This window comes from Lissotriton vulgaris, chromosome 4_1, assembly GCF_964263255.1.
Source record: "Lissotriton vulgaris chromosome 4_1, aLisVul1.2, whole genome shotgun sequence".
Taxonomy (NCBI): domain Eukaryota; kingdom Metazoa; phylum Chordata; class Amphibia; order Caudata; family Salamandridae; genus Lissotriton; species Lissotriton vulgaris.
Window position 1 is genome coordinate 897,080,742 of NC_141691.1, and position 15,250 is coordinate 897,095,991.

Genomic DNA, 15,250 nt, shown 5'->3' on the forward strand with positions numbered 1-15,250 from the left:
TAAAATCAACAGCGTTTTAGCAAAGTAACATGTCGTCTCCCTCTAGAGGGGTGGAATGCTATCCCCGTCGACAGGACTGTCGAGGGGATAGTATTCCAAATCGTATGACACCTTACACGACATGTTTTGATAAAGCCAAACCAAAGTTAACATATAACCGCAAGGATTATAATGCACCTAATAGTATATGGTATGGCATTATCCCGGAACAGCTTAGGGAATTGGTCCCGACAGCTGCAGACAGGTTCAGCTCATGCTAGAGCACCATCTCACATAAAACCAAGCACTCTGCCTCCAGGATTGTTAAGGCCTGCCATAGGAGTGACGTATAGGGATATGTGTCCAGATAGGTTTAGATATAGGCATACTATATCTAAGCAAGGGGTGATTACACCACCTTGCCCCAGCTGAGTGATCAGCCAGTTGTGTAAATTTTGGATAGCCAGCCAGGGGTGGCAAAAGATATGCTGCAGCCCCTGGTAGGCCTTGGATGCACCTATGCCCTGGGCACCTATAGTGCACTGTACAGGGGCTGATAAGGTGACCCAAGCCAATTCCGTTATGCACCTAGGGTACATAGAATCCATTTTACAGAGAGAGCAGATAGCCTGGGGCCCTGATTAGCAGGGAACCAGGCCAACTAAGTCGAAAACCAGCTAAACACAAGGCAAAAAATCTGGGGTAACCATAGTCAGGTATCCACCTTCCTACATATGGGGTGAGGCTCTTCTGATTGGCTGATGCCTGATTTGGTCTCTTTTACACAAAGAGGCGATATGCTACAAAAGGAAATGAAGACTAGGCCTTTTTCTTTCTCTTTTGTACCTACTGCTATGTTATTTTTGTTAACGAGACTCTCATTCCGATGACGGGTAATGATAGAAAAGCATGGGAATCTATGAAAGTTGACTCACAAAGTATGATGGGGAGGTATTTGCACAGCTGTTAATGATCAAGTTTTCAACAAGGTTGAGCAGTGGAGCGTGCAACCAGGGGTAAACGCTGTCTGGACCGTCAGCGCGAGATCAAAGACTAATACAAGGCTACCCCTGATGAGAGGTAGACCCCCCAGTGCACAGCGTTAAGGAGACACACAGGTCTAATGATTTGAAACAAATTAATAAATGTTCAATCCAAATGATTTACTAGTTCATCATGGTTTTAGTACATATACATTAAGTTCCATGTATACGACATCGTGATCCAAAAGCAAATGAAGTTTGACATCAGCAGAATAATAGTCCGAAAATTATATATCCCAATGCATTTCGGGCTACAACAAAGCCCTTCCTCAGGGGATCGCTAGTGTGCGCTGAGAACGCATGTCACAATCAACAGCCCGGATCACGCTTCGCAAACTATTGATGCAGAGGCGGAACTGCGCGGCTTGGCAAACTGCTGCTCGGGGGATAGTAAAATCCGGAGGTCTTCTAGAACCCGGCTGAGTTATTGGCTGCCTGCGTGAATGTCTGAATGGGCTGGAATATTAATGTCCCAGAACCCATCTCCTGGGAGTATGTGGTTGTCTTGCATCTCCAGGATGCATTTTACGGAATCGTATAATCCCTGGGCATTCGTCAGTGCTTCACAAAGCTTCCTTACATGAGTAAGCCTCACTGCGAAGGTTAAAAGACTTTACAACAAAGCTTCCTTACATGAGTAAGCCTCACTGCGAAGGTCAAAAGACTTTACAACTGCCCCTTGCTTAACAGAACCAACACATTCTCCTGTTGGCCTTAAACAAAGCTCATGAAACGAATGCACCGATTGCCACTAAATTAAAAGCTTTGCAAGATTTCACACAACCTCAGTCCTGCAGTTTGAAGTTCTGTGATAAACTCAAACAAGCCGCACCAGAGACATCAAACGCAATACTAAAAAATTTGCTTAGCTGCTAATTAAGAGACACTGTCTCCCGCCACAAGTAAAAGATCCAATCCCAATGGGCGGGGCCAAAAGTGGACAGGGTGGCAACCAGGAGAGATTAAAATGCCTGCAGTGTAATAATGACACTGTTTTGCATAACCCATGATGCAAAACGACACGCACAAATGGAAATTGCAGGCGGAGCAGAGAAACATCTTCTGGAACCATATTGATTCCAAGAAGCCCTCGCATGGTGAGATCAGCGCATGCGCTGCTAACGCCAGGCGAGACCTAAAAACAGACCATCAGTTTCTCTTTGGAAAATCCATCGCCTTAAAACCTTCATTCAAGGGATGAGGAGAGCTATCCTGCTTAGAGCACCCATGTGTTGATTTGGGATCTCAGCACTGTTCTAACAAGAGTTCTAGGTCTGGCTTTTGAAACACTGTACTCCTGCTTACTTCAGGCGTTCACATGTGAAGTTGCTTTTTTGTTAGCAGTCACTTCCTTGTGCAGAGATGGCAATTTGCAAGTGATATTAGTGGAGGAACCTTTCATTCAGAAAGACAAAGTAATTTTATTCCTACATGCAGAATTCCTTTCAAAGATTGGGTCACCTTTTCACCTCAATAAAATCATTAAACTTTCTGCTTTATTTCGAAACCCTTCAAATAGGGCAGAAAGGGAATTTGATTCACTGGGTATCAAACGAACACTCACACTACATAAACACAACAAATATTTGTATATTTTGTTCCCAAACACCTTAGAAAAACAGTGTCTAAAAGGGCCTGAAACTGTTGGATTGTGCAGTGCATTCAGGTTTGTAAATCATTCCCATAAATCATTCATAAACTAGAAAGTAAAAATCTTGGAGTAAACCACTTGTAATATTCTGATAGCAGGATGTTCCACAGCATATGATCTACCACACAGTAAGCTTCAAACTGTTAGTTAAAGGCCAGTAACATTGTATTTTTAAACTCTGAAACACAGCACAAGCTCTGGATAGTTTGAGACATGTTCTCTAGCAAGACTCTGCACCCTCGTGTGACCACAGAGCAAGTCTAGCCCTGGTCAAAAAGTAAGCAGAGTAGGAAACATTGACTTTGTCCATATTGCCTCCCCTGCCTCCCCCACTCCCACTGATTTGAAATATCCCACTGTTCTCTGTTGTCACCTCAGGAGAGTCCTGAATAGAAGTACAAGCAGCAATGGTGTGGCTGTGGTCCTGGGACCAGTTGTGCAGGCCAGGCAACTAGTCTCCCAGCTGCTGTTTTAGACTCAAAGAAAGGAAACGCAAATAACAAAGTTACAATTCAACTAGCTGGCATATCTTGTTTAAAGCTCCTCCTCCATCTGAAAAATCTTGTCAAATTTGTTACATTTTGTGCTTAACCTTTTACAGCCATGTTTTCTGATGTGAAGCAACAAATTTAAAATAAATAATCATCTTTTTTGTTTAGAGTCTTATATGTTGTGAGTGTGGTGATGAGTTCAATTTACACAGTCAACTGTCCGTGCACATGGAAGAACATCGCCATGAAAATGTTGGGACCAAGACGCATTCCTGCAGTGTGTGTAAGAAGTCATTTGTGACTTATTCACAAATGAAAGAGCACATAAAAACTCACTCTCAAATCAGGTAAGAACCATACTGTATTACTTTATTAAATTTGAAATGTCTCATCTCCCTTCTCTTCCTATAAGATCTAACTGTTTGTGTCTTCAAATTAAGACGGGCAAGAAGGTGTTCAATTAGAAAATAAACAGTATTAATGTTAAAGTAGGGCAGGATCAAGTGAATAGCACAGTCATGCCATACCCATCTTCTTCCTGTCCCTACTTCTGTCACACCTAAGCCTTGGTGTTAATGCACTGACATGTGTTAGCTTGTTTCTTCTCACAAATTGCTGGCAGGGTAGCCTGGAGTAAATTACCTAGTTGTTGATGACTGTGGTTCGCAACCAACTTCCTACCTTAAACATCACAAGATTTCAAAGTAGAAAATGATCAACAGGAGATTGTACACGAACTCTGTTCTAGTTGATTTTTTATTTTGAGGGTTGAAGTTTTAGTGTTCTTGAATTCTTTGGGCCTTTTTTTATTGTTCTTATTCCCTATCCACAACCCACAATGCTTTATAGTGAAGTAATTTTCGGCATAGTTAAAACCTTTGCTGTGGCGGTATTAAATCTATAAGCAACATCACAGTGCAGGTGCTTTGCATGCCCTTGGCGTTTTGTGCCACAGCTGCAATCTAAAATTTAAAAAGTTGAATAAATTACATGTTTGAGGCACGTGTGCTGTAGATACACATGCTTTGCATACTCCTGCCTTATAGTGTTGGGTCCGATGTTTGCAAGTTGTTTTTCTTCGAAGAAGTCTTTTCCAGTTCCGAGTATAGGTGACTCCTACTTTCTGTGATAGTGCACATGGTCTCGACTCCATTGTTAGATTATTTTCTTTCCATCATGGGGTTCGGACGTGGTTTGATGTGCTCCGGTTCAAGACCATTCGTTGGGCTCCCTTCGGTCCGCAATCCACTGTACCCTTGTCGGTATTGTTTCAACCACGTTTCCTATCCTCCGTGTGTCACAAATCTGAAAAATCTCCTAGTTGGATCAGCAGAACTCCAACCGTGGTCTTCGGGCCTAGCCCATTTGTTTCACTTCCACTCAAACAAATATTATCAAGTAATCTACTGATGGAACAGACTCTGTTTCATTTCTGCCCTCCTGTCACTCCAAATATCTACGCACCGACCTACACAAAGTCTGTAACCTGTGCATCTCTCCGGAGCACAAGGAAGAAGTCTATGACGTCTGTTGCTCATTTCGCTGGAAAGAGTCCTTCAGAGACCTCTGGGTTCGACTGAAGAAAAAGCAGCGACAAAACATAAGACTCGCCGATATCTTTGGAGAAGATATCGAACAGGAAGAAATGGAAGCGTCCGCAGCGGAAGGAGATGCCTTCTCTCTCCAAGATTCTGGCCGGAACTGGAGTCCCATGATGTTTCAGCCGGTCAAGGTACCGTGAGTACCAAAGCCCATTTACCCAGAAAACCCGCTCCCACCATACATAAGGCTTCCGGGCCACCACTTGCATCCGGCCATGGTAGGCAGTGAGACTCTGCCTACACCCCGCCCTCCGGCTTTGCGCCGAAAGTACACATCAAGCCTTCCGGCTCGGACTCGAGTCGAGATACCACAACTTCAGCACCTAAAGCTTCAGTTCCAAAAGATGAAAAGGACAGATCCAGCTTGGCACTGAAATTTTTGTCGCCAAAACAGAAAGATGCTCCTCAAAAGCCTCCAAAGCCAATCCTGGAAACCATGCAAGAAAAGCTGGATCCAAAACAAAAGAAAATCTATTGAAATCCAGACACTGGACAAATTACAGCAAAGCCACAAATACCATTCTCCAAGAGGAGAGAAAAATAGACACTGGGTATAAAATTCCTCTTAAAAAGATATGGCTACTAGCCCTCTTCACTCCATTCCTCATACCCCTCCACCATCTTCACCAGTACCTATTATACCACTGTCAGACTCTCTAGACATCACACCACAGGGCTCTCTGGATACTGATCCTGATACAGGGGATGGGGATAACACTTATGGCCAACAATAAACTGACTAGGACGCTCTGTATGCTACACATTTCGAATGGTTAGATCTATTAATAGCGTGTAGCAAGTTGTTAACGAACAGAATAAACGGGGTACTGTAGGTAAGAGGAAATAGTAGGCGGATTGTGTCATCAGTAAATGCACTTTACCTTTAAGATTTTACTCATTTTAATTAGATGAATTGAGTGTTCTTACTGCTAGACTAACACTCATTTTAATTGTGTTTTTTTTACAAATTGCTTAATAATGGTAATACGTATGAAATGTGTACAAATGTGTGCAATTGTAAGTTTTTCACTGAACAATAAATGTTTTCATTCATTAATTCATTTATGGCCAACCACCACCAGATCCATTGGATGATTATAATATAGATCTTCCTACAGACACAGATCCAGATCTTTACCCTGCCAAACCTTCCCCTCCTGATGATAACACCTCATATCGGGAGTTAATTTCCAGGGCAGCCACATACCATTGAGTTACTTCACACAAAGGATCTGCATAGATTTCTGAGCTTGCTAAAAGCCAGGGGATAGCCACTCCAGAATGAACACTCTCCTAATTTCCTTTCTTGATTTCCCTGTTTTAGTTCTGAGGGATCAGAAGAGTAATTCAAGCACACAAAAGGTGATGAGAGGAATGCCTGCGATTTGTCCAACCACTGGCAATCGCTTGAGGTGGCATCCCAAACCATGGTCCTTTTGCTCACCATGGAATGTAAGCATGGACGAGTAAAATAATTGGTGGATGGATTAGTGAAAGAGAGAATGAAAGAATGAATGAATGAATGAATGAATGAAAGAATGAATGAATGAAAGAATGAATGAAAGAAAGAATGAATGAAAGAATGAATGAAAGAATGAATGAAAGAATGAATGAAAGAATGAATGAAAGAATGAATGAATGAATGGGTGGATGAATGGGTGGATGGCTGGGTGGGTGGATGGATGGATGGATGGGAAAGAGAAGATGGCAGGTTGCCGAGGATGGGTGGATAAGTGAGTGAATGAGTGAGTAAAAGGATTAATGGGTGGGATGAGTCAAAGGGATGATGGATGGATGAGCGAAAAAGATAGATGAGAGGATGGATGATAGGGAGAATGGATGGATGAGAAAAGAATGGATGGATGAATGAAAAGGAAGGTGGAAGGATGGATGAAAGATTGGCTGGAAGGATGAGTAAAAGAATGGGTGGATGAGTGAAAGTGAGAGTGAATGGATGGACAGATAAGTGAAGGCTGGAATAGATATGAGTGGATGGATGGAAGAGTGAAACAGTAAATTAATGGGTGGAAGGGTAAATAGAGTTGTGAAAAGATGGATGCCTGAATGAAAGTATGGCTGGAGTGAAAGGATGGAGGAAATGAAGGTGCGGCTGGATAGATGAATGACTGACAGGATGGATAGATGAGTGAAAGGGTGGTTGGAGAGATTGATAGATAAAAGGACGGATGGACAAAGGGATGGATTTATATTTCTTATGGATAGGTTTGGATATATATGGGTGGACGAACGTAATGGTGAAAGACTAAATGATGAATGAATAGATAACAGAATGTAAAGGTGAAATTGTAGCTAGCTGGTGGATGAAGTGTTGAATGGATAGATGCTTCTGTGAAAGACACAAGAGCTCTTCTGGGAAGGGTTGTGATGATTCGTTTTGTTTGCTTGGTGTCATAAGAGCTTTGGTTTAAAGTTGGGGATATTTTAATTTTCTGGCTGCTCCCTTGAATCGGAAGATGTAACCTTAGTAAAGTGTCTGAACTCTGCATAAAAGTAGTTTGCGCAAAACAATGTACGCTTTTTTCACTCACAAACCGTTTCTTATTTGGCACTGGATGAGTGCGTCGTATACAAATCGTCCTTGACCCTGCTCCTCATAGGAATAGCCTGGACTGCCAGTCAAGAACCTCACCAGAACACAAACAACCTAGGACTGGATTCACACTTATAAGTGCTCATCAGCAAGACATAGCTTGGTTCCACTGGCACAGTGAGCACAGGACCCACATCTGGGCATACCCTTACCACTTAGGGTGGTACATCAAATGCATAAAAAAGTGATGGGGTAGGGATGTTTGCAATTTGTATAACCACTAGCAATCACTCCGGGTAGCGTCCCAACCCATTGTTCTTTTGCCCACCATGCCACTTCAGTTTGGACCCAACCATAATCAAATTAACTTTGACCCTGCTCCTTATGCGAACAGTCAAGCCTTAATAGCCAGGCCAGATCCTCACTGAACCAGAACACAAATAACTTAGGATCAGTATCGCCCTGATAAGGGCTCATCAGCCAGGTGTAGCTATGTTCCTGTGGCACATTGCTACCCAAAGTGATTGCCAGTGATTAGACAAATTGCAAGTGTTCCTCCCATCACCTTTTCTGTGCTTGATGTACTGCATCCGAAGTGTCAGAGGTATGCCAAGACATGGGTACTGTGCTCACTCTGCCACTGAAAGTGTCTGGGCAGTTGCTCACTTCTTGGTCAATTGTTTTGCTTGTGCTTCTGCGCAAAAGATGACTCGGGTGATGAAACCCAGTCTGAAGACATGGAATGGATGATGTGTAAGCTGTTAACCATTCCCTCCAAATAAATTCTAGGCCAGAAATCTTGGGAGTTTAAGGATTATTCCTGACATCTGAGACTATCTGACTGTGGGTATCCGAAGCCTCTATATCTTTTGAATTAACTTGACTTTGATTCAAGGTTGAGGAATCCGCCACCTCCTGCTCAGGTCTCAAACCAAAGAGCGTTTACTGTTCGCAAGATCTAGGTGCAATATCTTATTAGCGAGCTTTTTGCAACATGTGCATTTAAGTGCGGAATGCAGCCTGTTAAGTGAAAGTCACCGCATTCATGAACCCATACACTTAAGGGCCCTTTCAGATGCCTACCCCCATAACGCATTTGACAGAGAAGCGACCCCCATCAGCAAGGCTTCCTTCTTACCCTGCCAAGGGCTTGGAAAAAGCCACCAAGTGCCACCAACCACCTCCGGTAATATTGGCTTCTTGACACCACACAATCGTCATTATGACCCAACAACAGCATGGAAACCTCCCTTTTAGGGGCAATGGGTGACATCCGAAGGATCCTCTACAGAGGGGAACCCCATGCTCCTAGATCTATCAGCAGCCTGAACTCAGCCTCCCATCAAATTCTGATCTGGGGCTCCATGAAGCGAACACGCCCTTGAGTGGATCTGCACCTTCCTCCTTGGAAAAGCCAAAACCATTATCTTGCCCCCTACGCCTCAGCAGCACTGGTGTTCATTTTGGTGTCCCACAGGTCTCCTCACTCAGGCCAATGCTCTTCACTATATACTCAACCTCCCTGTCAGACGTCCTCTGGACTCCTAACATAAACATCCTCATATATGGGACCATTGCCGACCCCAGTAACTACAGCACGCAATCTCGGGGTCCTCTTTGATAATCAGCTATCTATGAAACATCATGTGGTCAAAGTCTCAGCCACCTGTACCACCATCATCAGGTGGTTGAGGAAAATCACATGGATGCTTCCCCCAGACACCCAGAAGTCAGTGGTCCAGGCCTTAGTGACATCTCGCCTGGACTACGGTAATGTACTTCTTCTGGGTGCCTGCAAAGAGGTCACCCGGAAGCTCCAAGTGGTTCAGAACATGGCTGCCCGTCTTCTCTGTAATTTGCCGAGAACTTCCTCTGCTTCTTCGACCCTGCGTAGCCTGCATTGGCTGCGCATAGAATCCAGGTCCAAATTCAAAGCTCTTTGCTTTATGCACCGTATCAAAGCCGGAAAATCCCCTCACTATCTATCCACTTTAGTTCAACAATATTGTCCCTCGCGCACCCTTAGATCGTCCACCCACTGCAGATTCTCTGTTCCCCGTTTCAAGCGTGCTAGAGTTGGAGGGCGCTCTTTTTCTTACCTGGCACCCACGCTTTGGAACTCGCTCCCCATTCCTTTGCGGTCTGAAACATGTTATTTCAAGTTCCGCAAAGGAGTGAAAACCTGGCTGTTTTCCCTATAATCTGTTCTCTACAATTCCGTTTGCCTTCTATTACTTCTGTTCTCCTAGCGCCGGGAAACCCACGGGTAGCTGTGCGCTCTACAAAATCAGATATAATAATAATAATAATACCAACGACACATAACGGATACTGTCCCTCTCAGACAACACACCCAACAACAGGAACAAGGTCACTGCATGCATGACCGAAGTGGCCTTTGGATAAGACTCCTCACAATGGGATTCCACTTGGTGGCCTACAGACGTCAGACCTACGCTAAGTTCACAAGCATGAAACCTTAAAATCATTTTAGACAACAAACTGGACATGGTCGTTCAATTCAACGCAGTTACCTCCTGCTTCAACACCCAGAGGATGCTGAAGAAAATCTTCAAGTGTCTGCCAGGCTAGCACTAGGAAAACGATCATCCAAGCCATCAGCACTTGCAGACGGGACTATGGTAATACCCTGTATGCCGGAATAACCAACCAGCTCACAAATAGGCTATCCAGAACACAATAGGCTTACTAGTCGTCTACCTCCTGCGCCAAGCCCCCATCACACCACACATCAGGAACTCCACAGACTCCAGATTCACAAGTGCACTCACTTGAAATTCCTGGCCTTCACCTACAAAACACTTAACACTGGACCTGCTTACCTGAACAGATGCATTCATTTCGACCATCTCCTCCAACCCCTCCGCTCTGCCTGAGTCTCACATGGATATCACTGTGCATACACACAAGGCAGGGCACGGTTTACGACTTCTCATACTTTGCTCTAAATGCCTGAGCAACGTCCCACAACTCAAGGGAGCATCCTCCTTTCTTCTTGACGTCCGCAAAGAGCTGAAGACCTTTATTTTCTAGTAAGAATACCGATCTGGCCCCACCCATGTCCTCCACGTGCATGGATTCCCTCTCACATGAATAGTGTGCTATAAAAATACGGATGACATGATGGGTACAACAACTCTTCAATTTTTTGCCCTGTGGTTTCAAAGCTGCAGAAACAACTTGCTGCACAGACTCCTGCACTAGATTGCCAATTGCATCTATCACCCCATGTCTATTATGTAGGTAGTGAGCTGCTCTGCCGCAAGTTCTTCAGGTGCTTACCTCTCGAGTTAAGCATAGGGAAAATGTGCTTCAGCTGCAATTGAGATAATATGTCATATGTGGGCTGTGGGCAGTAGAAGTTTTACTCACACAGCTTAGCAGTGGGGCACCTAAATCTCCCTGTGGACTTAAGACATAACAAGAAGACTGCTGAATGTGCTATCCATGCACACTGTTTTCACTCCTGTCTGAGGTCCAGTGCCCCAGGAGAAACCATACCAATGAAATAGCCAGAAGTGACAGTAGACCTCCACTGATACCTCCTCTGAGCATGGAGTCTGTGGAAAGGAAAAAGATGTCACATGCTGAAGCCACCAGTGGAAGTTTATTGATTCAGCGCACTTCATAACAGAACATTATCTATGCCCTAAAAGATATGTGGGAAAAACAGTAAACCAATAGGGTTAAGATGACACTATTTTGTTACAATTGACTTGCATTTTTTCTGTTTAAACTTCAGCATTTCTGAGGTTTTATGGTCTGTATAGGCTTCTTCAGCTCAATTAGGGAAAAAAGAGTAAACGATAATGCTCACTCACATAGAATTCAGGTAACCACAAAGCTCCTAGTTACTTTAGCATGTACATATTAAAGATTGCCATCCTCTGTGTCATCCACCCTCACAGTAAATAGTGTTTGGACTGTTCTTTCTTTCTTTTTTAAAGTGCAGCTGGTTTAATAACTGCATTAGGAGTGCTATTTTCAGACTGGAGGTATCACTGCGCCGGGATGCTCCTTCGCTGGAGTCGCTGTGCGCATAATAAATTGTTATAACATAACATAACATAACATAACATAAGAGCTTCCTTAAATTCTAGAAGAAGTTCAGCAACCTAGAAAAAGCAATGTTATAAAAGTTACAATATTCTAGCTCTTCCTTTTTCCAAAACCATGAAGTATGCTCCCTGCTGCTGAAGATGAGCTGACATCCTTCTCTTTTTAATTGCCCTTACAAATGCCCATGTAGTTAGGTATTCGTTTTCTGTTTTCCTAGTCGCTTTTGCCCCCCCCTCTTTTTTTTTTTCCCTCCATAGTGTAGTAGAAATAACACTACCACAACCCATGGTTTCTGTACTTTTGACCTCACCCTGTGTTTATTTATATAAATCAACTATTTTCTTTGCAATTACTATTATTTTAGAAATTCTAGTTGACTTTCATGTTTTTGTATATAGAGGATCCAGAATTGAGACTTAGGTCTGGTATATTTTTCCAAGTAAAATCTTATGAATTTTGTTGAAATGGGTAATGCTCATTTAGATATTTCTTCAAAGTGTAACTTCATTTTGGGAATTTTGTGAGAGTTGGATAATAATGAAATCTAAATATATAAAAAAGCATTTTAGATAGCACAGTTAATAGTGTGAAACTTTTCTTCTTAGCAGGATGCCATGGTCAAAACCATACAATCGAAACATTGACAGAAGTAGGTTTTCAAATGCCTGTCCACACTGTGGGAAGACTTTCCAAAAGCCAAGCCAGTTAACTCGTCACATCCGGATACATACAGGTATGGTGTCAATATTAATTTTTATATAATGTACTCATATTTAAGAGACAAGTGTGAGACCTTTCCTCACCATCTCTGAGCAGTAGATAGTTATTGAGTAGTATTCCTCGTGAGCACTGTCTGTCATTACTGGTGTTTCAAGGCCACCGGCACTACTGCACTTCAGTTTCTTCCATCTTCTCGTTATTAAAAGATCCTAAAAACAAATGGGGTGCTTGAACATGTCGTTCTCTAGCTAGTATTAATCTTAACTTGGCATTCTTTATGCATTTACTTGTTTACTATTGACATATGTATTATACACTGTCAGTGGTTCAGCGATGCCTGACGGAATGCTGCCATGCTTCAAACAGAGTGTAACACTGGATATCTGAATGATTGTGAGTCTGGATGGCTCAACAATATTCAAACAAAAGTAACCCAGTAAAGTGTACAAGATTCCTGTTGTAGTCCAGTAAGATAATATAGGGCACCAAGATTTCAGTGGCTCAGAGTCTTGATGTCCAGGGTGATGGTGTGGATCTAGTGACCGGTGTTTGACAGTTAGCACATAAATCAGGATTTCCCAAATTAGCAGGTTAAACTATTCCCAAGGCAGTGCACAATGACTACTGCCTCTATTTACCATGTAGCATCCAAAATACGTTTTTGTTCCTCCTCTTTCCCTCTTCAAGGGACTTGATGTAATAGCCAACTTCTTCAAACTCCCTAGTTGTGGTCAAGATATTTATTTGACAGGAATGGAGGCCCCTACTGGAAACATACTCTCACCATTGGGACAGCAAAATATAGATTTGACGTAAAGGTTCAACGATGATATCAGAATTTAGTAACTCAATATTTTGCGCAGTACTCTACCCCTTTTGATTATACAAGAATTATCAGGTTAGGTCCTGCAAAATTGAATGCACGGTATTGTGTCTCTGCAGTGGCACTCGTCCTTAAGGCGATTTCCATGCATGTTTCAACAATTATTGCAAAAATAAACCTACTGCTATTTTTTAATATTTGAAAGTGAACCAGATCTTTGCTAATCAAAATGTTAACTACCCTGTCAATGGTTTGAACTTCTCATGCTAGACCAAATTAGTATTTGATTTCATTTATTTGATTCCTATATGGGATTGCCCGCCCTGGTCCCTTTTTCTTCAAACTCAGATATCGCTCCTCCTGAACAACTGAAGCCACAGTTCTGTTTTTGCTTTTTGATGTTCAGTACTGAGCACCATTCCTTTGTTTCATTTGGAGGTAGCACAGTCTTAGTAACTGCTTCTACTGCATAGCTCCATGTTACCTCTAGTTAAGTGAAGCAGGCCACACTGTAGTGTATTGGCTGCTTGTCAGATGGCTCTTTGTGTCATGGTGAACAGACACAATATTTTTTTATCTCACAATACTCAGGCAGCCACAGGGACACATGTGGGGGCTTTAGTAAACATTAGAAACACTGCCCTCCAACAACCTGATCCTCCTCCCATTATTATGTGCTCAAACTGACTAAGCAAAGGCAGGAAGCTCTTGTATTTTTACTAAGACTCTTAACCAATGGGATGAGAGCTTTTATGTTGTCAAGTGAGCAGCTGACTGGCAAGGTTTGGATGTTTTTCCCTAAGTGCGCCATATAGCTACAATGTCTCTGGTTCAGAGCCAATGGAATAGCAACATGGAGTTCTCTTCCAAGGGATCCTCATTATAAGGCCTAAGCACATGAATATTCACGCCCACGCGCGGGACCCTGGAAACATATGACATTCATGTGAAATATATATATATATATATATATATATATTTTTTTTATTTATTCCCGGCCCCCGACAATCTCATCCATCTATCTATCTATCTATCAATCATCCCGGTCCCCGACAATCTCCACAATCACAAGATGCCGGCAGAGAAGCAATCGAGAGCTTATCCAAGATGCAGGTGAAAAAGTATTTTATTATGTTTTCTCGCGCCCTGCCAGCATAACGTTTCGGCCTGCCCAGAGGCCTTGGTTTTTTTTATATATATATATATATATATATATATATATATATATATATATCACACCATGCATCCTTCCATAACCATGCTGAGCAATATTGCATGAAAATTCCCTTGCAGGGAGAAAGAAAGCATTTGAAAACTGCTTTAATATACAGCAGAAATCACAAACCTGAAAGGAAGAATGAAAGACATTGTCAACACATAGACTGCATTGTGTAGAAAGCTGAAAACGAACCCACAGAAACACTCAGAATAAACTGGCACCGTGCCTTTAAGGCAACCATGACCTCTAGAGAAGTGTGGCTCAATGATTAGAGCGGCAGACCCTGATGCAGAGTTCTAGCCCGGGATCAGGGTTCAATTCCCCGCCTCGGCGGCACTTGGGCTCAAAAATTTCACGGACCTGATAATTCTCGCCTCGGTGCCTATTCCAATCATGGAGTCCCACTCTGCAACTCTGGGCAATAGCTTGCTTAATCGCCACAACGGCCCACACAACGCTAAGGATGCCAGGCCTCCACCTTGGAGGTGCCCAGGAGTGGGCGCCTCACAGGGAAAGCCAAAATGGGTTCCACAGCGGTATTCGTACAAGCGCCTTGAGACCCTTGCGGGTGAGTAGTGCGCTATACAAGTATCTTTTCTTCTTCTTCTTCTTCTTTTCTTTCTTTCTTCTAGCTTCCCATCATGCCTCAGGGGTGACAGTTAGGACAGTTGTTCTTTGCGGAGACTTGCAGACCATTTTACAAAGAAATGATGTGTATCTTGTTCACTTGCCGGGGAGGCGGGTGGGTTGCTTATGACTTTGAGGAGGATACCCCTGGAGGAGAACTAAGATTACAGGTAAGTAACTTATACTTCTCTTCCAGGGGATCCTCATCAATAGTCATAATCACATGAATAGAATAGCAAGCCCATACCCTCATCCTGCGGGCAAGTAACTAGAGTACAATCAAGACATGTAGTAACCATAAGGCATATACAGACTCCAATAGCTTAGCATTGGAATAGATTCCTCAAGGAGGCCTGGCCTACTTGGGTATCCGCCTTGGGAGTCAGAATCCAGACAGTAATGCCTGGTAAACGTATGGACCGATTTCCAAGTTGCAGCCTTGCAATCTCGGCCATCGGTACATTG

At 43.0% G+C, this 15,250-nt stretch overlaps 1 protein-coding gene across 3 annotated transcripts in view; it reads left to right on the forward strand.

Annotated features, from left to right (window-relative positions):
* Positions 1–15,250, forward strand: part of ZNF236 (zinc finger protein 236) — a 1,135,475-nt gene that overhangs the window by 110,966 nt on the left and 1,009,259 nt on the right. For 2 of the 3 annotated variants that reach the window (XM_086965180.1, XM_086965183.1), the window contains exons 4-5: positions 3,333–3,511; positions 12,002–12,129. In XM_086965180.1, the coding sequence (XP_086821306.1) occupies positions 3,333–3,511; positions 12,002–12,129 (307 nt within the window). The remainder of the gene's footprint in view (positions 1–3,332; positions 3,512–12,001; positions 12,130–15,250) is intronic. The other variant, XM_086965182.1, reaches the window with a different exon arrangement.